At 47.1% G+C, this 25,148-nt stretch overlaps 1 protein-coding gene and 1 long non-coding RNA gene across 8 annotated transcripts in view; one reads left to right on the top strand and one right to left on the bottom strand.

The window, feature by feature from the left end:
- The window catches only part of SASH1 (SAM and SH3 domain containing 1), a 335,600-nt gene that overhangs the window by 165,014 nt on the left and 145,438 nt on the right, over positions 1-25,148 (top strand). For all 7 annotated transcript variants that reach the window (XM_043592565.1, XM_043592562.1, XM_043592563.1 and 4 more), the window contains exon 2: positions 19,995-20,123. In XM_043592565.1, the coding sequence (XP_043448500.1) occupies positions 19,995-20,123 (129 nt within the window). The remainder of the gene's footprint in view (positions 1-19,994; positions 20,124-25,148) is intronic.
- Positions 14,950-19,242, bottom strand: LOC122490075. Its single transcript, XR_006299074.1, has 2 exons — positions 19,129-19,242; positions 14,950-14,990 (listed from the first exon to the last, which is right to left on the bottom strand). It is a non-coding gene; the product is annotated as an uncharacterized LOC122490075 (long non-coding RNA).

Here is a 25,148-nt window from a genome sequence, read left to right on the forward strand (position 1 = left end):
ATCTCAAATACCTCTAACCATTCCTAAAAATAAAATGCTTGAGAGTTAGAGGTGTCCTACAGCTTTGTTTAGACAATTAATTCTCGAATTTTGGTGCTTAGTGATACTCGCTGAGATTTATTGAGTGCTTCCTGAGTGGCAGGCACTGTGCTGACGAGGTATGTCTCTTAATCGTCACGTAGCCCTATGAGATGAGAGGTGGGGACTGTCCTCATCACCCCATTTTACAGATTAGGCCGAGCGAGGTTAGGTATTTCTCCACGGTCCCACAGTACTGCAGCCGGGACATACACCCAGGAATTCTGGATTCGCAGCTCACATTGGTTCCTACCATACTCCAGTGTGTATATGAATCTGTATTACATTAACAAAAACTTTGTTTGCGTTTATTTATTTTTGAGAGAGAGTCAGAGCGCGAGGGGGGTAGGGGCAGAGAGAGAGGGAGACCCAGAATCTGAAGCCGGCACAGAGCCTGACCCGGGGCTCGAACTCCCAAACCATGAGATCATGATCTGAGCCAAAGTCGATTGCCTAACTGACTGAGCCACCCAGGTGCTCCGTTTTTAATATTCCTTTTTCCTAAGAAGAACTATGAGCCATTGCTGTCCTGGAGATGTGGCAGTGTCTGTGATGGCCGGGTGCTGGCTTGCGGGCGGCATCCTTCCTTCTGTATGACTGTGCCTGGTGAGATGGCAGAAAGGAAGGTGGACAGGGCGGGGAAGGGAAAGGAGAGACAATTTTCTACTTCAGAGTATAATGAACAAAAATTCCGTTAGGTTCCCCGGAGCCTGAATTTATTAAGATAGAACAGGAGAAAATGTCTATTGACATTTTGACTTACTGTAAAGGCAGGTAATCATTTCATCTTGAGAAGGGGCTGGGCCCCCAGTGGCCTTGGGCCTCCTCTGGTCCTGTTCTTTCTTCTTCTTCTTCTTCTTCTCCTCCTCCTCCTCCTCCTCCTCCTCCTCCTCCTCCTTTTTTAAGATTTATTTATTTTTGAGAGAGAGAGAGAGAGTACAAGCAGGGAAGGGGCAGAGAGAGGGGGGGACAGAAGATCTGAAGTTGGTTCTGTGCTGACAGCAGCGTGCCCGACTTGGGGCTTGAACTCACCAACTGTGAGATCACGACCTGAGCGGAAGTCAGCCACTCAATCGACTGAGCCACGCAGGCACCCCCTAAAGAGAATTTCTAAGGAGAAGCACAAACCTATGAGATTCAGCAGTTGCCTTGGGTTTAAGCAGGGGGCGGTGGGGGTGGGGAAGAACAACATCCTTGCTACTCATTCTCTTTCCTTTGTTTTTGTTTTACGATTTTTAATGCAATGTTCTTGGTGTACATCTATACTCTCGTGTGGGTGTGGAGCCAACTGGGAGGGATTTTCCTACCTCGGCATCTTCATTAAACATTTATTGAGTGTCTGTCACGTGTTCAGGGGAGACACCAGGGAACAGGGTCCTAACTGTGGAGTTTCCTCCCCAGCCAGGTGGGTACGCACCCGCATAGTCTTGTTCTGGGCTGTCAAGCTTTTTGACTTTTGCTCAGGAACATGCCTTAAGAGTACTGTGTGTGGATTGGGGCGCCTGGGTGGCTCAGTCGGTTGGGCGTCCAACTTTAACTCAGGTCATGATCTCACGTTCCGTTCTGTGAGTTCGAGCCCTGCGTCGGGCTCTGTGCTGACAGCTCAGAGCCTGGAGCCTGCTTCCGTTCTGTGTCTCCCTCTCTCTCTGCCTCTCCCGTGTTCACGCTCTGTCTCTCAATAATAAAGAAAAGTTAAAAAAAATGTTTTTAAGTAGGTGATGGGGATTAAGGAGGGCACTTGTGATGAGGACAGGGTGTTGTCTTAAGTATCAAATCACTAATTCTACACCTGAAACTAATATTACACTGTATGCTAACCGACTAGAATTTAGATAAAAACTTGGGGGAAAAAGAGTGCTGTGTCTTACTATTTATCGTAATTATTGTTACTTTCGCTGAAAGTTTAGGTGTGAACAACTTAGTCCTGACAGCAATCCTCAATTGAGTCAGACTGTGCGCTTTCTTTCTTTCTTTCTTCCTTTCTTTCTTTGTTTTTTTTTTTTAACGTTTTTATTTATTTTTGAGACAGAGAGAGACAGAGCATGAACGGGAGGGGCAGAGAGAGAGGGAGACACAGAATCGGAAGCAGGCTCCAGGCTCTGAGCCGTCAGCACAGGGCCCGACGCGGGGCTCGAACTCACGGACCATGAGATCGTGACCTGAGCTGAAGTCGGACGCTTAACCGACTGAGCCACCCAGGCGCCCCTCTTTCTTTGTTTTTATTATGTTTGTTTATTTTGGAGAGAGTGTGATCAGGGGAAGGGCAGAGAGCGGGGGGGGGGGGGGGGGGGGGGGGGGGGGGGGGGGGGGGGGTGGCACAGAGGATCTGAAGCGGGCTCCACGCTGACCACAGCAAATCCACCGTGGGGCTTGAACTCACGAACCGTGATACCAGGACCTGAGCCGAAGTTGGTGCTCGACCGACCGAGCCACCCAGGCACCCCTACACCGTGCACCTTCTTGACTTCCAACTCCTAGTCAATCAAGCCATCTCTCAGCTTGGCATTTATTTTTTTCTCAGCCTGGCTTTTCACTTGCGTTGTGGCCAAAAAATTGTTCAGTGGAGACCCTGCTCGGGTGGGCAGGGCCACAGAACAAAACACGCTGCTTCTGTTTACATCCTTTGGCCGAGCCACCCATTTATTTCTCTGTAGCAGGCAGGATTTCCTCAGGAAGCTGTCCTGGTGGAGGGTGGGCCAGGGTTGACCAGGATGTGGTGGACGCGGAGCTGGCCCCCACCCCCACCCTGCCCTCCGGGAGCTGTGCTGAGGTCAAGCCTAGATCTGTATCTGGGCCCGCCCTCTCCAGTCTGTAAGTTCCAAGGCCCGCTCTCCTGCCCACACTGGGGTGGGGCTGGATTGGGTTTGCGCCCCTCTTGGCACGTGGCTTCTTTTTCCCATTTCATGCTCTCGCACACGGTACTGGGGTAGAGAGCTGGGGCAGGGACACCTCCCAGAGGCCCCCTGAGCAGCTGTGTCCACATTTCCAAGCCCCCAGCATTTCCCACAGTGCCACAGGCCAGCCGCTTGAGAGCGGCTTGGGTCAGCCATGGGACCAGCCTCAGGAAGAAATGATGGATTGGATGACGTGCCAATGTGTTTGGCCTCACCAAGCACCCAGGTATATGTTTCTTCATATGCGGCTGAGTGAATTATTCATCTGTACGCTTCTGCAGCTCCGGAGAACTGCTAACTAATACTCATCTTTATTTAAAAAATGTCACGAGAGGGGGTATCTTCTGTGGGAGGCCCCAGGAGATGGCTTTACCATTTAAAATAAGCGATAAGGCTAGCTAAGGTTTGTTATATACCCAACTGGTATAAGTCCATCGCTCTAAAGTGCTAACATCAGGTTTTGGAGTAGATAGGCATGGATTTGAAGCCTGGGTCCGTGTTTTACTAGCCAAGTGGCAGCGGATGTGTCTGTCACCTCCCCGAGTGTCTATGCCCTCACTGGTGTTGTATGCTTAGTAAAACCTACATTAAGTCTTGTGTGTTTTAAGTGAAATAACTTGCAAGAAGACCTGACACAATATAGGCATGTACATGTTCAATTTGTCAATTTCTTCCCCAGCTCATCCAATCAACGTCCCCAACGCCCATGCATGCACCTGTGCACAGGGGCGCACACACACACGCACACACACGCACGCACGCCAAATTCTATTGTCAGCATACTCTACAAATTCAATCAAACAGAACAAAAGCAGGGCGCCTGGGTGGCTCAGTCAGTTAAGCTTCCAACTGCGGCTCAGGTCATGATCTCGCAGTTTGTGAGTTTGAGCCCCGCGTGGGGCTCTGTGCAGACAGCTCAGAGCCTGGAGCCTGCTTCGGATCCTGTGTCTCCCTCTCTCTCTCTGCCCCGCCCCTGCTCCCGCTCTGTCTCTCTGTCTGTTAAAAAAAAAAAAAAAAGAATACATGTTAAAAAAAAAAATTTTAAAAAAAACAACAGAACAAAAGCAAATCATTTTAGCGGCATCCATATGATGCACGAAGCTCCATGCTGTTAGTCTGGAAGGTGGTTGAGCTTTCGTGAAATGCCTACCCGTGCGACCTTGTGGTAAGCACTGCAGAGAGTTCCAGATGTACTGCATTGTGAGAGGGCACATGCATGGGCCTGGCCGAGCTGATACGTGGTGGGGAAAGTGCCTGAATGTGCGTGCGTGAGACAACCAGGACCAAATACATGCAGGGAGGGCAGAGTGACTACATAAACCCTGAGGGAATCCACAGCATAGGAGGGACATACCTGCAGATAGATTCCCTTTCTACGAATGACAAAAAGGCCAGCCATTTTGGGAAGCTGGGTTTATCACGGGTTTCTTGGCTTCTACGTATTTTATCTGTAGTCCTATCTGCTTCACCCACTGAAACTGTTTCTACCTAGACAAAGGGTCATTTCATTATGACGCAGGAAAATTTTTTCAGCCAGACAACCCAGGGTTGATCACGATATTCCATAACATTGGTATTGATAGTGACAATGGCAATGGTTAAGAGCAATCATTTATTGAGTTCTGGGTGCCAGATACCCTTTTGAGTGCTCTGTGTGGATTGTTGATCCCTGTTATTTGGCCTCATTGTTCTGTGGGCAGGTACTTCGAAGGCACAAGGAAATTTAGTAACTTGCTTCTTTGAGGTTAGAGATTGGGGGGGTATTAGCAATTATGCCAGGGGTGCCTGGGTGGCTCAGTCGGTTGGGCGTCTGACTTTGGCTCAGGTCATGATCTCACAGTTCGTGAGTTCAAGCCCCATGTCGGGCTCTGTGCTGACAGCTCAGAGCCTGGAGCCTGCTTCACATTCTGTGTCTCCCTCTCTCTCTGCCCCTTCCCTGCTCATGCTGTGTCTCTCTCTGTCTCAAAAATAAATAAACATTAAAAAAAAAAAATTATGCCATATACTGCTTGTTCCTCTTCCTTTTCCAAAAAAGAGAAAGGAACCCAGAAACAAAACCAAGGAAATCCTCCACAAAAGTAGGTAGAATAGTATCTTATAACAAACAGCATTTTTCTCTTGTATAAAATGGAAGGTGAACGTGAGGAGGGTTTGTAAGGAGAGATCAAATGATTCTTCCGATGTCTCCTAGACAGAGTATTCTGAGGTCTTTTAAGTTCACCTCAATATCTTTGATTAAAAAACAAGTTGTGGGGTATGGACAAAATCCAACGCAATTCTAAGAAACAAATACGTGAGTAATTATCATTGGAGGTTCAAGGAGAATTGGCAAGATTTCGAATCAGGAGGAAATTCACACAGAAGTAGTCTGTGGAAAGTTCTGAATCATGAGTTCCAGACTTCTAGTCTTTCAGTTTTCCATATTTGAATAGAATGGATTAAAATGTTTTGATCCCAGAATTTTCCTTTTCTTTTTCTTCTTCTTCGTCTTCATCTTCGACATCGTTTTCTTTTTCTTCTTTCTTCTATTTATTTTACAGAAAGAGACCACACAAATGGGGGAGAGGGGCAGAGGGAGGGAGGGAGGGGGAGAGAGATTGAGAGAGAGAGAGAGAGAGAGAGAGAGAGAAATCTTAGCAGGCTCCCCACGATCCTGGGATCTTGACCTGAACCAAAATCTAGAGTTGGACACTCAACTTACTGAGCCACCCAGGCACCCCCAGCCTTTTCCTTTTCTTACCTTTCAACAGTGTCCTCTTGATTTCCTTCTATTAAATTCTGTCTCTGCTTAGGAGATATTTAGGGTCTCTTGTCAGAAATATGTTCCGACCTAATAAGGTATTCTCCAAGGAAGACTGCCGCTCATGAATGAAACAAATGAAAATGTATAATGAAAAAAAAAATCTATGATGTATATACTGGCAAGTGCCTCATGCTTTAGTATCTCTCCTTGGTCGCCTTCTTAAATGTTGCTGTCAGAATGCCAGCCTCATGGACTCCATTTTTCAGGAATGGCTGTAATTCTCTCACTTGTGCCATATTTTATACCTTTCACTGGTGGTGTTGGCATGGAGAGGAGAAGAGCCTCTTGTCGCTGGGCAAATGTTTTGGAAAAAATGAAGGGAGGTTGAAGTTAATTGGCATACCTTTTTAGAAATTTCCTGAATTATTTCTATGGAAAATCAATTTGGGCTTTCTGCATTTTTGCCTGTGAGTCACGTCAGGCTTCCCACAGCCACGCTCGTGTGTGGGGAGGTGGGAACAGGATCTGACCTCAGTCTAGGCACAGAGCGAGGAAGCTTTACAGGTTTCATGGTGCTCGCAAATAAGGAAAGGCAGCAATGGGGGCGGGGAGCCTCTTACTCACCAGTTTTCCCAGCACACCTGCCTTCTGTGACCAGGAGGGCTGTGAACTACCTGGAGCCGGAGAACAGTTACCTCTAATGGCCTTTTGAGAATCTTTATTATCTGCATTTATGGCCTGGTTTGTGGACAGAGGTCAGAAGATCTTGTTCTGGGATATTCATTAACAGAACATTCATAACAGAACATTCTCTTTAAATGCAATACAGGAAAGTATTGAGAGTTAGCAGACTAGGTTGTTTATGGCCTAGATATAGAGAATGAATCGAAATAGCCCTCACTCATTTTTACAAAATGGCATATTACCAGTACTGCATCTCTGACTGTGTGAAAACGCGGACATTGCAAATTACGTTAATTGCACGCTGCGTGTGGAAGCCCGACATCACCCCGAACTCAGAAAACACCGTCCTATAAAAACCTGCTTCTGCTGCCGGGTTCTTTCACTTTCATACTTGCAGCCTAGAAGCAGCCCTTGAAAAGGCTTGCCTATGTGTGGGTGAAATCGTTTTCCCTTGGTGGTGGCTGTTTTGCAACATTATGCCTACTGCATTTGACTTTCTCACATTTAAAAACTAATAAACTCCACGAACATAAAAGTGCAAGTGTTAAAACCAGCGCCTCTTAGGAGTTTGTTTTTAATAAGCTTATGTAATTAACACCTTGCACTATATATTCCATTTGTTTCTTTTGAAACCGTACAAAGAGAACAGGATGATACACATAAAGAAGGCACCGCATAGTTAATATTGGCTTTTTGAATTATGACGGAGTCGTGGGTGTTGTAGGAATTAAGCCTTGCCAGTTACTTTCAAGTCTGAGAACCGAAGAGTCGGTCCATTACCTAGAGAAGATGAAACCAAAACATAAAGCAACGTGTAAATTGTTTATATCCCTCTTCCCAAGGGGCTGAACATAGTGCCTGGCACAGTGCGTGTTGATTGATCATTTTATCGTTTCGATTCATTCACTGATTCAGTAAATTAGTTTCGAGATTCTTCTAGACGCTGCCCTACACCCTGAACAGCGAACAAAACTTAGAAAAATCTCTGCCCTTATGGACCTTATGCTTTAGTTGGGGGAGGGGACTAAAACAGACACGAGTTACACGCCAACTATTTTAAATTTCATTTCTATTTATTTCTTTCTATTTTCTTGTAACTATTTTTGAGAAAGAGAGAGAGTGCGTGTGCATGTGAGTGGAGGAGGGCAGAGAGGGGGAGGGACAGAGGATCTGAAGTGGCTCCGTGAAGATAGTAGCGAGCCTGACGCAGGACTTGCACCCTTGAACCCATGAACCGTGAGATCATGGCCTGAGCCGAAGTCGGACGTTCAGCCCACTGAGCCACCCAGGCGCCCCATATGCAAACTGTTTTAGGTGATGAGAGGTGAGGAGGAGAGAGAGTAGGCGGAGGACGGGGGTCAGAGACTGTGTGTGCCTGAGAGGTTGTCATTGTAGATAGGATGTGCTTGGGAAGCAGGGTTTCGAGTCCCGGCTGCGGCAGGTGGGGGAAGAGCCCTGCGGGGCGGAGAGAGGAGCCAGCTCCGAGGCCAGGCTAGCTGGTGGGCTGGAGGGGAAGCCAGGTAGCCGGTGTGGCCAGGCAATGAGCCGGAGAGGCTCCAGATGGGGCACGGGAGAAGGGGGGGGCACAGGTGCCGGGGGCCTTTCAGTTCATGGTGGGGGGCGGGCTGCGGCCTTTACTCTGAGGCAGACTGGAGGCTTCTGAGTAGAGCGGCAGGATCAGACTTAGGTTCAAACAGGATGTCTCCGGCTGCTGTGGTTACAGGGTTCCTGGGGTGAATGGGAGGCAGCCGCGTGTTTGATTTCCCAGTGTAAAAGAGAGCTGTTGACTTGTGCTTTGCCAATGGAAAAACACAGCCCATCCTGACAGAGTCAGCATTAAAAACGAGGGGACTCTTTAAGAGACTTGCTAGAACTATGTTCATGACTTTTGTTTTTGTTTTCAGGCTCCCCCCCCCTCCGCCCCACTGTGTGGCAATTAAAATAAAAATGTATCTTATCCACATCACAGAGTAAAAAGTGAAATTGCTCTTTTTTATAGAGCAGGTGAGAAGCCTGAAAAAGTTTGAGTAAGTGGGGTAGACATGTGACTAGTCTAGAAATCTAAGAGCATGGATAGGAAGGAGGCGCCTATGTCCCAACAAACCCTGACCTATAAAACTGTTAAAAGAAACAAGAGATGGCTGATAAGTACCTAAACACGTTCATTCTTCAATAGAAGTGAATTGCTCTGTAAGAAAAACGTTTATGGGGGAGCCTGGGTGGCTCAGTCAATCAAGTGCCCGACTCCGGATTTCGGCTCGGGTCATGATCTCACGGCTCCCTGTGAGATCGAGCCCCACGTCGGGCTCTGTGCCGCCAGTGTGGAGCCTGCTTGGGATTCTCTCTCCCCGGCTCTCTCTGCTCTTGCCCCGCTTGAGCTTCCTTCCTCTGTCTCTCTCCAAATAAATAAACTTAAAAAGTATATCTTAGAAATTTTTAAACATTAGGTGTCATGAAAAAGGCAGTGGTGATGTTAGTAAATTCTCAGCTTGTGAGCAAATTGGAAAAATGAACGTTTTCATTGTAGTGATAAGTGGCTGGGTAGAATGATGTAAATGCATCTTAGGTGGTGTTTTTTTTTGTTTGTTTGTTTGTCCTTTTAGGTATAAAATGCCTGTCAAGTTCACATTGTAACTCTCTAAAGGATGTGGTACAAAGCAAATAATCTTCACTCTCAACCTCCAAGATGTCTTTAATCTCCAAGTAAGAAGAGATCCATTGCTAAGGATGCTTTTTCAGGGAGCTGTCATGTTATATTCTTGGCAGTTGTGAAAATCTTCTATGATGAAAATTGAGATCACTTTGAGGGGAAGTGATGTAGTTGGGGAAGAACTTTTCCTTCCCAAAGGATTGAAATAGAAGTATGGCCTTCATGTCACGTACTGCTTTATATGGTTGCATCCACAGATGGACAGACACACAGATGTAGATACAGGTAATACTCACCCATGTGCCTGGGACAACAAGAGTGATTTTGTGCGGCTGACATTTTCTTCATCTGCTTTTGCCTGTCTGTTGCAGGTCAGGATGGGCACAGAATGAAGCCAGCAGATTTTCCCTGTTTGCCCCACATTCACAAGTGGGCCTTTGAGTGCCTAAATAAAGTCCTTAGAGCACTGATGGTTATGAGTGTCCGTGAGATCAAGGGGATGGACAAAAGGGCACATGTCAGAAGCTAGGTCAGGAAATGCGCTCGAGGAGGGTTAGGGGTGCGCTGAAGAGCTGTTTTTGGATTACTTGGAGTTTTTCCAGGGCAATGGGTGAGCCGGTTTCTCCTTGACTTTGGAAAGAAACGACCCAATTGGTGTCACATGAACGAAGGGCCCTAAAATAGCCTCCGGTAAATAGGAACAGACAGGTTTCTGTTCAGCCGGCCATCGCTCATTCCCAGAAAGGGAATGTGCTCGTTTCCTTGGCCTCAGCGTTCCAGGTGTGTTTTCCTACTGGTCTCCCTTGGGGATTGAATGGAAAGGATTCAACTGGATACATTCCTGATATATTCAGTGCCTTTCTATATAGTCTTTGTTTCGAGATACTTACTTGCCTTTTCTTTTTTTTTTAATGTTCATTTATTCTTGAGACAGAGAGAGACAGAGCATGCGTGGGGGACGGGCAGAGAGAGAGAGAGAGGGAGACACAGCATCGGAAGCGGGCTCCAGGCTCCGAGCTGTCAGCACAGAGCCTGATGCGGGGCTCGAACCCACGGACCGCGAGATCATGACCTAAGCCGAAGTCGGATGCTTAACCCACTGAGCCACCCAGGCGCCCCGCTTACTTGCCTTTTCTGTCAGGGTGTGAGGAGAACGTTCAGCCTGTAGTGACCTTGAGCCCGTCGCACCGGGGAACTTTCTTGTTACTCTTCCTGGTATAAGAATCTTCCATTGGATTCCAACAAGATCCATGACCGTCAACGTGCTAAGAATTATCAGCAGTAAGTGGAAATAATCAGAAATCAATTCTGCACATGAAGAATCCTCAACCTGGGTTTCCTTCTTCCTCTTCTCTCCTGACTCCCGTCCTGCCACACCTCTGCACCGAATCTTCAGCCGCCTGGGTAGCTTTTCCTCTTGGAACAGGTTAGGTAGACTGTCTCCTGACTCAGAGGAATTATATTTGTGGTGCCTTCTGCCTGGAAATGTATTTCCCACCCGCTCTCCTCATTCTGTATGTGTTGTTATTTCTAACGATGTATTTCACGTTTGATCGTCTCACTCAGCGGACTCAATTGCTATTGTAAGGTTGGTGGGGCCAGAGACTGAGACTACAATCTCACCATTATATATGACAATACTGAATGGATGTTATGAGACCCTCAGGAAGCAAGGAGATCAGCTCTACCGACCTTCCTTCCTTCCTTCCTTCTTCCTTCGATAGACACTTCTTAGGTGATTGCTAAGTATCACTGTGATGGTGTTAGGTGCTGAGGTTGCAAAAATCAGTAAGACCCAGTTCCACCTTCGAGGAGTTTAAAGTCTGGGGGATAACAACCATGTAAATTGAGTAAAAGTCACTTTTCAAAGATGTCCTAAAATAGAAAATTTCAAATATATACAACATTAGCATATTTTAAAGAAGCCCCGTATTCCAGCACTACCATTAATCAGTCACTGCCAGTCTTGTTTCGTCCATGTCTGCTCCCACTCTTTTCCTCTCCCTCCTTGACTTTGAAGCAGATCGCAGACATCGGGTCATTCCATTTGCAGGTGGAATGTATGATTTACAGTGACGCAGTGGGAAGGTCACGTGCCATTCACGGCCCATTGTGAAGGATGGGCTGCCGTCTGGAGGGTCAGTAGGGCGAAAGCGCGTCCGGGCAGAAGAAGCCACAAGGAGGAGCGTGGATGATACGGTGCTGCTGCATGTACTGGTTTGATCTGGCCCAAACTGGTGTATGGATAGGGAGGTGGAGCCATGGGAGCAAGTCTATAAAGACAGACAGCTCCAGGTAAAAAGGTGCTTGTTTTGTATCCAACAGACCAACGCTGTCAAATCCTCCCTGGGAGGCATTTTAAAGTTCTCAAGATGTATATTTGAAAAGTGACAGTGGGCATGGCGCATAGAGTGGGTTGCAAATGAGATGAGATTGGAGAGAGGGTAAGTAGCTGGGGAGTTCTGTCCAAGGCGTGAACACTGCTAGGATGAACATGGAGAGACATTTTGAGACCCTTGAGACTAGGAGAGATATTAGAGAAGACATGTTATACTAACATTGACTTATGTATGACACATTAGTATAATTTAAGTTATATTAGTCATAGTGACCTCTTCCTTTGGGGGTAAGTGAATGACTCCTGAGAGTCTGGTATCTGTGGAACTGGTGGATGCTAATCTCTGGAATACTGGAATCAGGAACGAAAGTTTGGGGGGTTGGGGAGTTCACACTGAGTACCCAGGAAAAGGAGGCATGGGCAGCTGTCGGCAGCTAAGGAGGTGGATGAGAGTTTTGAGAACTTATCACAGTATAAGGGGGCACCCACGTACTTTAGTACAGGCCATCTGAGCAGTGTCCTCAGGCTTCCTAGCCATGTGAATTTTCTTGATAACACCCTGTAGGCATTACCTACCAGTTCTTAAAAATCTAGAACTTTGGCAACTCAACACTGGTTCTATAACAGTGAATGGTTACAAGCATGATGCCTGATGTCAGTTTTGATCAGGTCACCATGACCTGTAAATCTCTTAGCCTTCCTTAAGTGCATTCCATGGAAATCAACCATGGTCAAATCCAGTTCTGACTCCTGTGTTATCACCCCCACCCCCCGACTCTGCAAGCCATGGCAGAATATCGTTTTCTTAAAATATGAGAAACCCTCAAATACTGTACAAGGCTTAACAACATAACCAGAAATTTGAGGATTGTTGTGAGATTAATATATTCATTTCCAAATGGCTCAGAATATTATAGGTCACTTTTTTGAAACCCGGCATCAGATCCTGACTGGCCAAATGCTTGAGAATGCTCATACCCTCATGATCATGTGCCGAAGGCAGCCAGAGAAACTGTCAAGTGTGATTCATACTCATCAAAATCTGTGAATATGGTCAGAAATTGTGACTTCATTTCCACCAAACTAGCTCGTTCATTGCCACCCAGCTAGCTCACTCTGCTGTTCTTTCCAAATCTCTGATTCTATTAAGCTCAGGGCAGTTTAGAAATGAGAAATGAGTTCAGTCCGAAATTGCCATCTGCTAATTCCACATGCCCATTTTGAGAGTGAATCTATACCGGAATTTTTTTTTTTTTTTTTTTTAACAAATTGTCAACGTTCCAGTCACTTCCCTTCAATTTCAAGTTCTGAAGGTTCCTGTGACATGTTCTTTTGTGCCGATGATAGCTCAGCAAATTAGATCTTCCGGTGTCTTTAATTCCAAAAAGACCTTACACCGAGCACAGTCTAGTAAACCCCTTCAACAGATTTCCATGACTTAACCATATGACTACCTTAAAATAAACTAAAAAGCATACTTTGCTTTTCTGTTAATAATAAACATCCGTGTTTCTTGATTTTACATTGAATATTTTGCACCTAGTGTAGCGTCTGAAGTGTCCTAGGTGTTCAATAAATATTATTGGAATTGATGGGATACTGTATTAGGTATTGATGATTGAAAAGCATATTAATTTTATAGCCTTGATCACTTTCTTCATCGTACCTGATCATTCATGTGACATCAGAGATCCGGCACACCCTCCCCATGAGGGATACGGAGGAGGCCTTTTTAATCCCATTTTGTTGTAGCTGCTCCTCTCTATGGTCAGGAAACCGAGTTTTCCTACTTAGACCGAGCTTTTCAAATTCCTTCTGAGTTGATAACTAGGGATTCCTAGTTTGTGTGAGATTCTGGCAGTACATTTTTTAAAAAACATTTATTTTTAGAGAACGAACTGGGGAGGGCCAGAGAGAGGGAGACACAGAATCCAAAGCAGGCTCCAGGCGCTGGGCTGTCAGCACAGAGCTCGAGGCGGGGCTCGAACCCACGAACTGGGAGATCATGACCTGAGCCCAAGTCGGATGCTTAACAGACTGAGCCACCCGGGCGCTGCCACTCCCCCCGCCCCGTGTCCATTTTTGATGTAAATAGATATAGTCTACATTAATAAGTACTTAGAGTTGTAAGTAGTTTATAAATAATTCTGTCAAAGATGTCCCATGCCCTAGTTTTTGTTGTTTGGTTTTCGTTTTGCATTTTGTGTATGTGTGTGTGTCTGTTGGTTTTGTTTTTGGTGTTTTTCCTCAGGCCTTTGAAGGCCACTTCCTTAGAAGCAGTTGTTGAGAGAGTGCCGGGAGGGAGGGAGCCTCAGTGCTGCCTGCCTGAGGCCTTCCTTCCCCAGGGCTGGGTTTATGCTAAGCGGAGACCTCTGTGCAGAATAGTGGGGGCCTCGGGCACCAAGGTTATATTTGCCAAGGCAAGAATTAGAGGGCCTGGCAAGGTCTAGGGTGTTCTGGAGAGGGGGAGTGGAAATGTGAAGTCAGCCCTCCAGCCACCTGCCACGTGGGTGTGCCCCCCCCCCCGCCCCCAGGGCTTTTCATCACCACCAGCATGACCTAATACGGTCCCTTTAGTGTATGTTTTTGGTTGTCCTGTGTAAAAACTTCTTCCTGAGACAAACTGTATTCCCGCCCAGACCATCTGCAGAAATGCTAGGAGCGACATACCTCAGAGAAAAATATTCGAGATCACGGCATATTCAGTGACTCTCTCCACGAATGACATGGCAGGATGGGGGTAAGCGAGCTAGTGCCGGGAGCGACGCCTCACAGATGCAGTGAGGCCGAATGAGGAAACCAGAATTAAAGTCTTTTTTATGGCAGCAGCAATTTCACCGGAACGTTTGCTGAAAGCATTTATCACCTTCAAATCTTTAAAGGAGCTAATTAAGAAGGAAAACGCAGAGGGGCGTCTGGGTGGCTCAGTGGGTTAAGGGTCCAACTCCGGCTCAGGTCATGATCTCACAGTTCTTGGGTTCGAGCCCTCAAGCCCTCGAGCCCCGCATGGGGCTCTGTGCTGACAGCTCGGAGCCTGCTTCCGATTCTGTGTCTCCCTCTCTCTCTGCCCCTCCCCTGCTCACGCTGTCTCTCTCTGTCTCTCAAAAATAAATAAATGTAAAAAAAAAAAAAATGAAAACGCAGAGTGAAAGTCATTCAAGAAATCGGGCTGCGTTATTGCAGTGATTTCTTCCAGTGGACTTAGCTTGTCGGGGAATGAATACTGATATATTCAGCTCCACCCCTCTCCAGAACAACAGGGAGCAATGTAAATAGAACGTATAATTTATATTATTCAAAATGTATATATACTTATTATTATAGACCAAAAAAGGTAGAGACACTAAATAAATGAGCCAGGAGTCTGTTCTCTTTCTTCCCCTCAACGTTGGGGATTCAGAGCAACACTTGGAGTTTTCCCTTGGGGCTCTGTCTTTATAGATACAGAAAATAGCAGGATTACAGGTTCATTTGCATTCATTTGCATGCGATCTGCATACAACAGCACAGATTACATTGTATTTCCGGGTGTTTTCAGGACTTTTGTCTTCTTTTTTTTTTCCTCCATAAGCCTGTCTGGATACCCTACACCATAAAGGACATCTGGGAAAGAAGAGAGCAAAAATAACCAAAGTTAATGATACAAATGCTTTCTGTTTTCATAGTACTTTGAGTTTTTACATTTTCCAGAGACAGAAGTATGTTGGGATAGAGATCAGAAAAGACTGCTAAGTCAGTCGTTACGAGAACAGTGCTGCTTCTTTTCTCCTTAATTGCGACAGCAGTTCCCCCCCCCCCCCGCCCCCATCTGAGTTGTTGGGTACAAATGCCCCGTATCTCTGCATTTTTATGTTGGCTGCATAAAAGATGAGTGTTTGGTGTGCAGTGGCTTCGTGGGAAGATTGCACAGGGTCCGTCTTCTGTTGACCTGCCCCTGGTAGTGAGACCACCGATCCAGTTTAAATCCATACCAGTTGAAGTGGATGGTCATATGGGAAAGATGCCGTGGCCTGGTTTTGCAGGAAGAAAAGGAAAGAGAACTTGAATTTGCATGGGTTTTCTTCCTTTTCTTTTCTTTTCTTTTTAGCTGCGTATGGGGAAATTCTTACAAAAAGATCGGGTGACACACTTTCATAATTTACTTAAATTCTTTGGAGGAAATAAGATTTCCCCTGTTCCTAAACTTGAACCCATATTCCTTCAGCCTCACGCATGAGAACCAAAGGCGAAAAATAAGAAATGAGACAAATTAGGCGAGCAATGACTCTAGAGCAGAAACCTTGAACACCTTAAGAGGAATAGAAGTTTAAAAAGAAATCGATTTCAGTATTTTAATAATTGTATCTATTAGAATAAGCATAGAGAGCGTTCACTATTTTGCAACTTGAGTGCCTCTTGACATGAGCGCTGTGGGTGTTGGGTCAGACATAACCTCACATTCCAGAAAGAAAGATGCACTAGGTGTGGTGGTATTGACATCAGCTGCATTGGTTAAATTCCCTACAGCCTAATATGGAAATATTTTGATGTTTTTATTTTTTTAACATCTATTTTTTTTTTAATTTTTTCAACGTTTATTTATTTGTGGGACAGAGAGAGACAGAGCATGAACAGGGGAGGGGCAGAGAGAGAGGGAGACACAGAATCGGAAACAGGCTCCAGGCTCTGAGCCATCAGCCCAGAGCCTGACGCAGGGCTCGAACCCACGGACCACGAGATCGTGACCTGGCTGAAGTCGGACGCTTAACCGACTGCGCCACCCAGGCGCCCCTAACATCTATTTTTGAGAGAAAGAGACAGAGAACAAGCAGGGGAGGGGCAGAGAAAGGAGACACAGAACCTGAAGCAGGCTCCAGGCTCCGAGCTGTCAGCACAGAGCCCGACGTGGGGCTCGACCCCACGAACCGTGAGATCGTTACCTGAGCCGAAGTCGGGCGCTTCACCGACGGAGCCCCCCAGGCGCCCAGAAGCAAATGTTTTCGCCGAATAGGTCTGCGCTATCTCAAGAACACGTTGGGCGGAAATGATGCCAAGGTTTCCAGATAGTCCGGAAAGAGCATGGGTTTTGAGTGGAGGAAGAGAACATCGTCTCGTGGTTCATTGGTTCCATCTGATTGGGGCGAACAGGATTCCTTCCTGGGGATGGCAGACAAGACCTACTTTTTAAAATCCCGCTCTTTTATTCTTTTGCCTCTCTTGGCACTTACATCATCAAGGCTGCCGAAAGTGGAAATTTTGGGGACTTACTGCACATCTGGAAAGTGATTTGGGAAAACACAGGGGCAGCTGTGCCACGCCGCTCTAAATCATTGTCTGCCGGGCCCCAAGTCCGGGTTGGACGTTGCCACATGCTGCAGGGTGTGAAGTGTTTGCTGTCTTTGGCCTGGGTTGATTTGAACAGCTGCCTTTTTTCTCATATATTTTCCAGGCCCCCGCATTACTGGGGAATTTGGGGTGATCTGGGCTGAGGGATAGGGACTTAAACTCCAGTGGCAAAAAACACGTCTGATCGGCAGCTTGGAAACTTGAGAACCGAACAGTTGATGTTGAAGGTATTGCTAGGAAAAAGGAGGGGTGGGGAAGTGATTTGAAACAAAGCTATGTAAATAATGGCTTAGGAACTTCTTTGGAGTGGACTTGACTGATCCAAGAAAACTGGTGATCGTGTTAAGTTGTACGGTTCAGCTGGCTGTTTTTTGAGAAGCCGGAATTCAAGATCGGAGTGCCTTGGCTAAAACAGTACACTTCTTAGTGCCGCTGTGATGGGGCCGGGCGGCGGGGGGAGGGAGGGAGAGAAATTTTCATTTAAGAACGGCAAGCTATAGGAAAGTGCGTAGCTGTAATCTCTACGGGCTTTAACAAGTTCACTCAGGTATTAGAAGATACAGGTTTTGTAGTTGGTCAAAGGTGACAGGTATGTTTCCCTTCCTGGATGGATGAAGGTGGAAGTTTCTGGATGGAGACAGGATAGCCTCATACTCTTGATAGACTTAACACAACTCTGAAGGGCCCCAGGACTTCAGGGGCCCCAGCTGTTGTGGGCAGTGGCAGAATCCAGGCAGTAACTCGTAAGAATGGGTTCTCAGGTGATATGGCTATAAACCCTGTTTCCCCCCACCTTCCAACGCGTGCTTTGAAGGGAGCTCCTTGGTCCTTCCCAGTATGTACCGGGGGCGGGGACTAAGGAAACATGAGGATCTTGAAGAGTAGGGGGACCATGAGGACTTTGTTTCTTTGAAGTTTAAGCAAAAATGCTGGGTTAATAGAAGGCAGCCGGCCCAGCAGCTGCAGACTCAAGCCCATGCTTCAGCGGGCACTTTGCTCCCATAGTCCTGGCTGTGAGTAGTAGTTGGTGGTCAGAACTCAGTTCAGGTGTTGGGCCTGAGGTGTGTGTGGGGTGGGAGAGGGCCTGCTCCGAGGGGAAAGTGGTCGTTGTAGGAAGCTGCTTGCTTCTCTCTGGCTCCTCTGGGCCTCGCAGGCAGTGGCTCTCAGCTCCTTCCTCATCGGGGCCCGACTGGGGAGCAGAGGCGAGGTGAAAGGCCCTGAGAGCTGGGCTGGCAAGGCGGGGGTTTATTTTTTCAGCTGGGTGATGGGGCGGCATGGGGGATTCTCGGAGGAGGGGAAGCCGGTCAGATCTGTTTAGCAAGGTCACTTCGGTGGCGGGGTCGATGGCAGGTTGGGCAAAGTGGGGAAACAGATGAGAAAACCCGCCAGGGGGTTGTGGGTTTCCATGCTGTGGCCCACGGGGTACATGTTGTAGGGCCGAGGCGAGTCAGGACAGACCTTAGGATCATAATTTGATTCACCATGCTAGATTTCAGGAACCTCACTTTAAGATACTCTGGCTTGGCTTCCTCCCTCCTGAGTGATTCTGGTTTCAGGCAGTTTGCTGACGGCAGGAAAGCAGAGACCAGCAGCAGGCTGACCACCTCTGGGCCTTTTCCTCAGAGGCCCAGCAGCGGATTTCTGCCTTGACCGATATTACTTCCCTCTCGGAAACTTGACGGTAAACCTATTGAATAGGAGGCTAGGCCCCCAGAGCCTCTGTGTCTGTCCAGCTTGTTGTCTGAGACGGACCGACAACCAAATGAAGGAATGACTTTTGCCCAGACATGTTCAAATGCTCAAACGTCTCCTTCCTAGATCTGTCCTGGGGACTTGGACACGATTACCTCAAAGGAGAACATTTTCTTGGGGTGGGGAGGAGGGAGAGGGTTTTTTTCTAAAATATCATTTCTTTTCATTTCTGTTTCTCCTGTACGTGGGTTGCATAAGATCAGTGAGTGCAGACGCGGGATAGAGATGCTCGCTCCGACCCAGGCCTCCTGACAAGGCCTGAAGGTCTTTAGCGGAAAGGCTTTGGGAGAACTCTTACTTCCCCAACCCCACCGGCATCTGAATGTGTTTGCGTGTTTAGACAGGGCTGTGGACCGTAAAATGGAAAGCGTGTGCACCTTCTAGGCTCCCTAAAAGTTGCGTTTCCTTGGTTGGCTTGGTAGGGCCGTTTATTCTTACCAAAGAAAGGACACGTCGGGAGGTAAACAGGGGAGGGCAAATGTCTTTATGAATGAACGAGTGAGTAGAAGAAATGGCATAACTTACAAATGTATGCAGTGTGTGTCCTCCGTGTGTACGTGTTCAGACACGCGTTCAGAGGCCTCGACTGCCCTAAAGGAAGACTATAGTCTGAAACATTCTCTTGTAGTGAACGTGAGTAGCTAAGCAAGTTTTGAGCACTTACTGTGTGCCAGGTGGACCGTGTTACTTCACCGCTTCTCCTTGGGGGATAGGTTCCGTGCTATTCCATTGTTACCGGAGGTTATCCGTCCAGAGGTTATCCGTACTATTCCAGAGTTCCCAGAGCTTAGGAAACACGCCTCAGGCCCCTGAATTGTGAGCGGCCGCCGAGCTGAGTGTGAACTCAGGAACGTGGGCTCCGGAGTGGCTGCCGGGGCCACAGACCTGTTCCTCCTTTAGGTGAATTTGTTAACGTGTGTGCTTCTCGCTTGTGTACTTGGAATAACTCAAGGAATAGGGTTTTTTTTTCTTTTCAAGGGTCTCAGGGAGGCACAGGTGTGGTTCGGAGGTGGCGTCCCTCACGGGTCCTCCGCTCGCGATCAGAATTCCTGGGAGTGGGCTCCTGGCGTCGGGACTTCTCAGGAGGCTCTGGTGCAGCCACGGATGGGGCTTCGGGGAGCCTCTTGCCCGGACAGTGCCTCTTCTGAAGGCGCCCGCCTGGGGGTTTCTTAGCCCTGCCAGGCGGGTAGAGGTGTGGGTTTCAGACCGCGGCCTTGGCCGCAGGCAGTCCTGGGTTGGGGTTCTGCCTTCTTTGCGTGTTAGCCCTAGACCCGGTGGGCACTCAACTTCTCTGAGTTACTGTAAAGGCGAGCACATAGTTCCTGTGTCCCCCGTGTCCATAGCTGTCCGGAGGATTTGGAGGTGGCGCCCATACTCCCCACTTAACGAATACCGGCTGTTCTTACTGTAAATGCTGGGGGGAGGGGCACCAAAAGCTGTAGGTCTTCGTGCTGGTGGACTCACCGCCTTTGTTGTTTTCCTGTTTTTTTTTTTTGTTTTTTTTTTTCCTGCTGCCCGCCTCGCCCTCAGGACGGCTCCCTGGGAAACATCGATGACCTGGCGCAGCAGTATGCAGACTATTACAACACCTGTTTCTCCGATGTGTGCGAGAGGATGGAGGAGCTGCGGAAGCGGAGGGTTTCCCAGGACCTGGACGTGGTGAGTGGGCGGCACGGGGAGGACGCTGCTGCCTGGCGGGGCCGCTCGGTGTCCTGCTCCCGGTCCAATCGCCCCCTCGCGATCCAGCGCCCCCTCCCGGGCCAGCGCCCCCTCCCGATCCAGCACCCCCACCCGGTCCAGCGCCCCCTCCCGGGCCAGCGCCCCCACCCGGGCCAGCGCCCCCTCTCGGTCCAGCGCCCCCACCCGGTCCAGCGCCCCCTCCCGGTCCAGCGCCCCCACCCGGTCCAGCGCCCCCACCCGGTCCAGGGCCCCCTCCCGGGCCAGCGCCCCTTCCCCGTCCAGCGCCCCTTCCCGGGGTCCGGTCCAGCGCCCCCTCTCGGACCCTCTGACCGGCTTCCTTGTGCCTGGACCGTCTGTCTGCAGGCTGCTGCCCTAGTTTGGGGTAAAAAGTTCAGGTCCCAAAGGATTAATCACCCAGTTCTGTGGTGACCAAATAAATGCATATTGGCTGGGGCAGCATGACCGAATATCTGTATTCATTAAAAGGCTAGATTTTATTTTTTAACTTAAGCAAAAGGAATGTTTTTACTCTGGGCCAGTGTACGCTACATTTTCATGGACTCTAAGCCCAAAGAATGTCGAGGGTAGGTCTTTCCTTCTGTCCTTTGCTCCCTTCCTTTTTTTTTTTCTTTTTTTCTTTTTTTTTTTTTTTTTTGAAAAATAAAATTTAAAGCAGCCAGAAACCACCCTCATCTCTCACCTGGTAATTAGCATGCTGGTATTTTAGCAAATCTCTGCTCAGTGGGTTTTTATATCAGCAATATAATTCTTGCCTTTTTATTTAATATTTTATTATAGTTCCTCCATGTCATTAAGACCTCTTCATAATCACTGTTTTCCACGGCTCTGCTCTCTCACTGAGGTGTCGAAATTCATTTGGCTGTTTTTGTGAAAACCTTTATGTAGGATTAGTGCAGCATTTAAACTTGCATTTGACAGATAAGTAAATAAATAGCTTAGGTCTCTGTAATCTACATGTGTGCTAGGGTTTCCAGGTAGTACATTTGCTGCAACAGATCTTACTGAAGCTTCTGCATTTATTAATTTAAATTTTCGTCATACGTCCTATTTGGGTTCCTTGTGGTTCGGTGCTTTTCAGATTGTTTTATTTCACTGTGGTGACCCCTTCAGGAAGGGGAGGCAGAACTCTCCATGTCTCCACATCCAGGTCAACTCCTTTTTGATCATCTTCTAGATTTTGGAGGGGAGAAGGGGCCTCTATGGATCTGTTGTGAATAAGATTCTCTCTGCCTTTAAAAAAAAGTTGGAAAACTGCTGATTCACTTGTATCCTTTTTTTTTTTTTTTTTTAATTTTCATAAATCTGCTTAGGGTAGGAATTTTTAAAAAAAGCAATAATTAAGAAACTAAGAACAGATCGTTCTTTAATTAGTGATTCCTTTTATGTTATAAAGGACCTATTATATGATGGACCCAACAACTAGTTTAGGCACCTCAGTTATTCTACAAAGGGGCGTGATTCACTTCTACAGTAAGACTCTGGCATTCCTGTGTATTTTAATTTCTTTCCCTAATTCAACCTAAGTGAAGATTCCTTAGGTCAGGAGTAACAGCATATGGCTGTCAGATAATTATTGATTCTTTTTCCTTTTTGTTCACCGAGTTGTTGGCAGTGGTGGTAAGAGTATCATCGAGTTGATTGAGCCCGAGAAGCATCGGTTGGGGGCCAAGAGCCACTGTCCTGGGAGCCTGACTCTGTGGCCCAGGCAGGCACAGACGACATCATTGCCAGGGCCGTCTTTCTTCTAACTTTGTCCTCTGGCATGTGTGAATGGCAGGGTTGTTTCCTTTTTTTCAAATATTTTTTAGTGTTTGTTTTTAAGAGAGAGAGACAGAGCACAAGTTGGGGAGGGGCAGAGAGAGAGGGAGACACAGAGTCCAAAGCAGGCTCCAGGATCCGAGCCATCAGCACAGAGCCTGATGCGGGGCTTGAACCCACAAACTGTGAGATCACGACCTGAGCCAAAGTTGGACGCTTAACCGACTGAGCCACCCAGGCGCCTCCCCTCCCCCCGCTTTTCCTTTTTAAATTTTTTTTTAATGTTTAATTTTGAGAGAGAGAGAGACAAGTTGGGGAGGGGCAGGTAGAGAGGGAGCTGTTTCCTTTTCTTAACAAAAGTAACCTCACGTGGGAGAAGACTCGGTTAAAATTAATTAGGCTCTTCTTTTGGGGCATAGTTAATGAGAAAAGACTTTTGGGGGGGCAAGATGGCAGCGGAATGACGACGTAAAAGTTGCGCCGAACTCTTGGATGTTGTAATTTTGACTTTGAACGGTAGCCCAGTAGCATGCTTGGTGGCTTTCTTTTGGAAGAAATGGTGATATTTGCCATGCGAGGAAAGGATTGCTGTGAATTGGTAGGTGATCCCCTGCTCTTGCCAAAATTCTAGCTGGTTAAGAGTTGGGGTCCCCATAATCCTCGCAAGGTGTTCAGGAACCTCGGAGGGCAGCATCTAGGTAGGGAAGAAAGCCTTTTTGGCAGTGGGGCAAATAACTTCCTCCCGGTTAGACAGATGGACCTAATTTCATGTGCTCGGTTCCAGAGCTGCAAAAGACAGTCTGGGGGTTGGGGGGGGACCTTCGGATGAGCTTAATTAGTTCTCATCAAAGGTGCAGCAATGTGGTAGTGGGTAAAATTGATGGGAGCTCATTCGAGCCAGGCTGGAAACTTCATTCACTCCTTAGACTGTAGTTTGGGAGAAAAGGAAGATCCCAGAGGGGCACATTCAGGTTCTCTTTCTATGAAATCGCAGGCAGGTTGCAGAGGTATAGGGGAGCTTATAGACCGCTGACCGTCAGGGTGGATGCCACGCATCCCGTGTGTCATTTGCGTGCTTCTGGAGTCTAGAAGTCCATGTTAGATGCGTCTTAAGCTGTTTTGAGGTCATCCGTCATTCATTCAGGCCGGGTATGCAACCATAGCTACATATTCAAAGTTCCCTCTCCGGGTGGTTAGCTCATCACAGACTAAGTCCTGATGGGAAGTCATTTTCTTGGAAAGCTGTCACTTTCACTCCATAATGCTGCCTTTTGCTGCATTATTCTCTGGTTTTTATTCATTTTATTGCATATTGTTCCACCTTCAGACAAGTAGACCAATTCCTTCCCTGCTCTCTCGGCTGTTGGTGCAGCTTTGGGTCTGAGGGCCTGTGACTTACTACTTCCTTTCTGTGTCAGTAAGCAGTCCTGTGAAAGCTGAATCGAGGAGGCTTGGGAAAGAAATAATCCACCAAAAGCAGTAAGAAGAATACATTAGGAGCCTAAAGCATCTTCTACGAAAATAAGTAGCATTAAGTTTGTTGTGTCTGCTGTAGAAAAAGCCATTCCGAGGCAACCTTGAATACTGGGAGATTTGAATGATAGGTTGAAACAGCTTATGACTTTGTTTCGTTTCAGATTCTCTGGGTGAATTTTGGCAATGGAGGGAATATTCAAAGATAGAGTAGACATTTAGATATCCGTGTTTGGCTTTAAAAGTCGAAAAATGTGTTGTCTTTAAGAGCTAATTATATGTCAACTGGAGAACAAACCAACCAAAAAGACGCCCCTGCCCACAGAGATGCTTGACTTAACCCTGAAAAATATAAGGTTTTGATAATTATGTTAGTAATTAACTTTCTGGACCGGATACCAAGCTACTTTTCCAGGACCTAATCACCCGGCTCCCAACTAGAATAAAGCACTTACTTGATAAAGTGTTTTTGGGGGCCAGTTAGTTTAGATGAAGGCAACAGAGAGTACAGATGGGTGAAAATTCAACAGTATAAACAGGGATTATGATTCAAATTTATAACTATGGAGAGAGTTTTTATTTAGCACCAAATGGGCCCTAAAGGAACGTATGTCTGGACCACAGCCTTTGCCTCTGCTGGGGATTGGGACATTAGTGCTTGTGAACAGCAGGGAAGTTGCCCATATTTCCACACATTTGGCACATCCCTGAGCCCTGTGTGTTTTTTTGGCTGGGCGAGTCTGCATTTGGAAATGATACGGCTTTCCAAGTCCATAATGGGCCCATCTCTAGTGATGCTAAGCCTGACATCTGTCAAAGTGACACCGTGTCCAGGAAAGGGATACAGGCAAGGTGGGCGATTATTACTGGCCATATCAACTTCCTCGGCATCTGTGAGGTTGAGTCTGCTTGGGTGTTGACAGAAAACAGGTTTGTGTGGTTGCTGGTGAGGCATAGCCCTGATGAAGGAGTCCCTACCTACAGGGGGACCCTGTGGACGACGTCAGCCAAAGCCCTCCTCGGGCCCTGTGCGAGATCATTATCACATCTGTGTGTGAGCCAGGAAATGGGAGCCCAGGTAAAGACTTTAAGGACCAGGAACGTATTTTAAAATGTTGCATCATAGAACAGAGAAATGTGACCTCAAAACCATTGCCGATGGTGTAGGAACCATTCTGGGGTGTAATTGTTGTTCCTTGAAGTTTATTTAATCTTTCCAGATGTAATTCTGGACTAAGAGGCAGTAAGAGTGATATCTGTCATGACTGTGGTGCTTGTTGGGGCTTCCTCAGACTATACCAGCCCAAGCCTAAACCCACGCGGGAGTCCCAGCCCTTGTGTTTGGTACAGTGGCAAAGGGTGTGAGAAACACTGTTGGAAAGAGGTGGTGGCACTTGGGGCCCAATTCTGGCTTTTGCTTTTAGCTGGCAAATTGTGTAACCTCTCCAAGCCTCAGTTTCCCCATCTATAAGATGGGGGTAAAAATATCTCCTGAAGGTATTGTAAGAATTAAATGAGAAAACTGCTATAAAGGACCTGGAACATCATTTAAGTGACCTGTAACTGTTCGTTTATTTCCTTTCCCTTCTATTCCTAATTCAAACCCCCCCCCCCCCCGGAAACACTGAAGATTATCTGTTACTTACATTTCATTAATGGATATTCATATGATTGCAGAGAGTCTTTTTAGTTTTTTTTTATTTTGAGAACTAAACAAATATAAACATCATAATATATCACACTTCTGTGGCT

This window comes from Prionailurus bengalensis, chromosome B2 (assembly GCF_016509475.1).
Source record: "Prionailurus bengalensis isolate Pbe53 chromosome B2, Fcat_Pben_1.1_paternal_pri, whole genome shotgun sequence".
Taxonomy (NCBI): domain Eukaryota; kingdom Metazoa; phylum Chordata; class Mammalia; order Carnivora; family Felidae; genus Prionailurus; species Prionailurus bengalensis.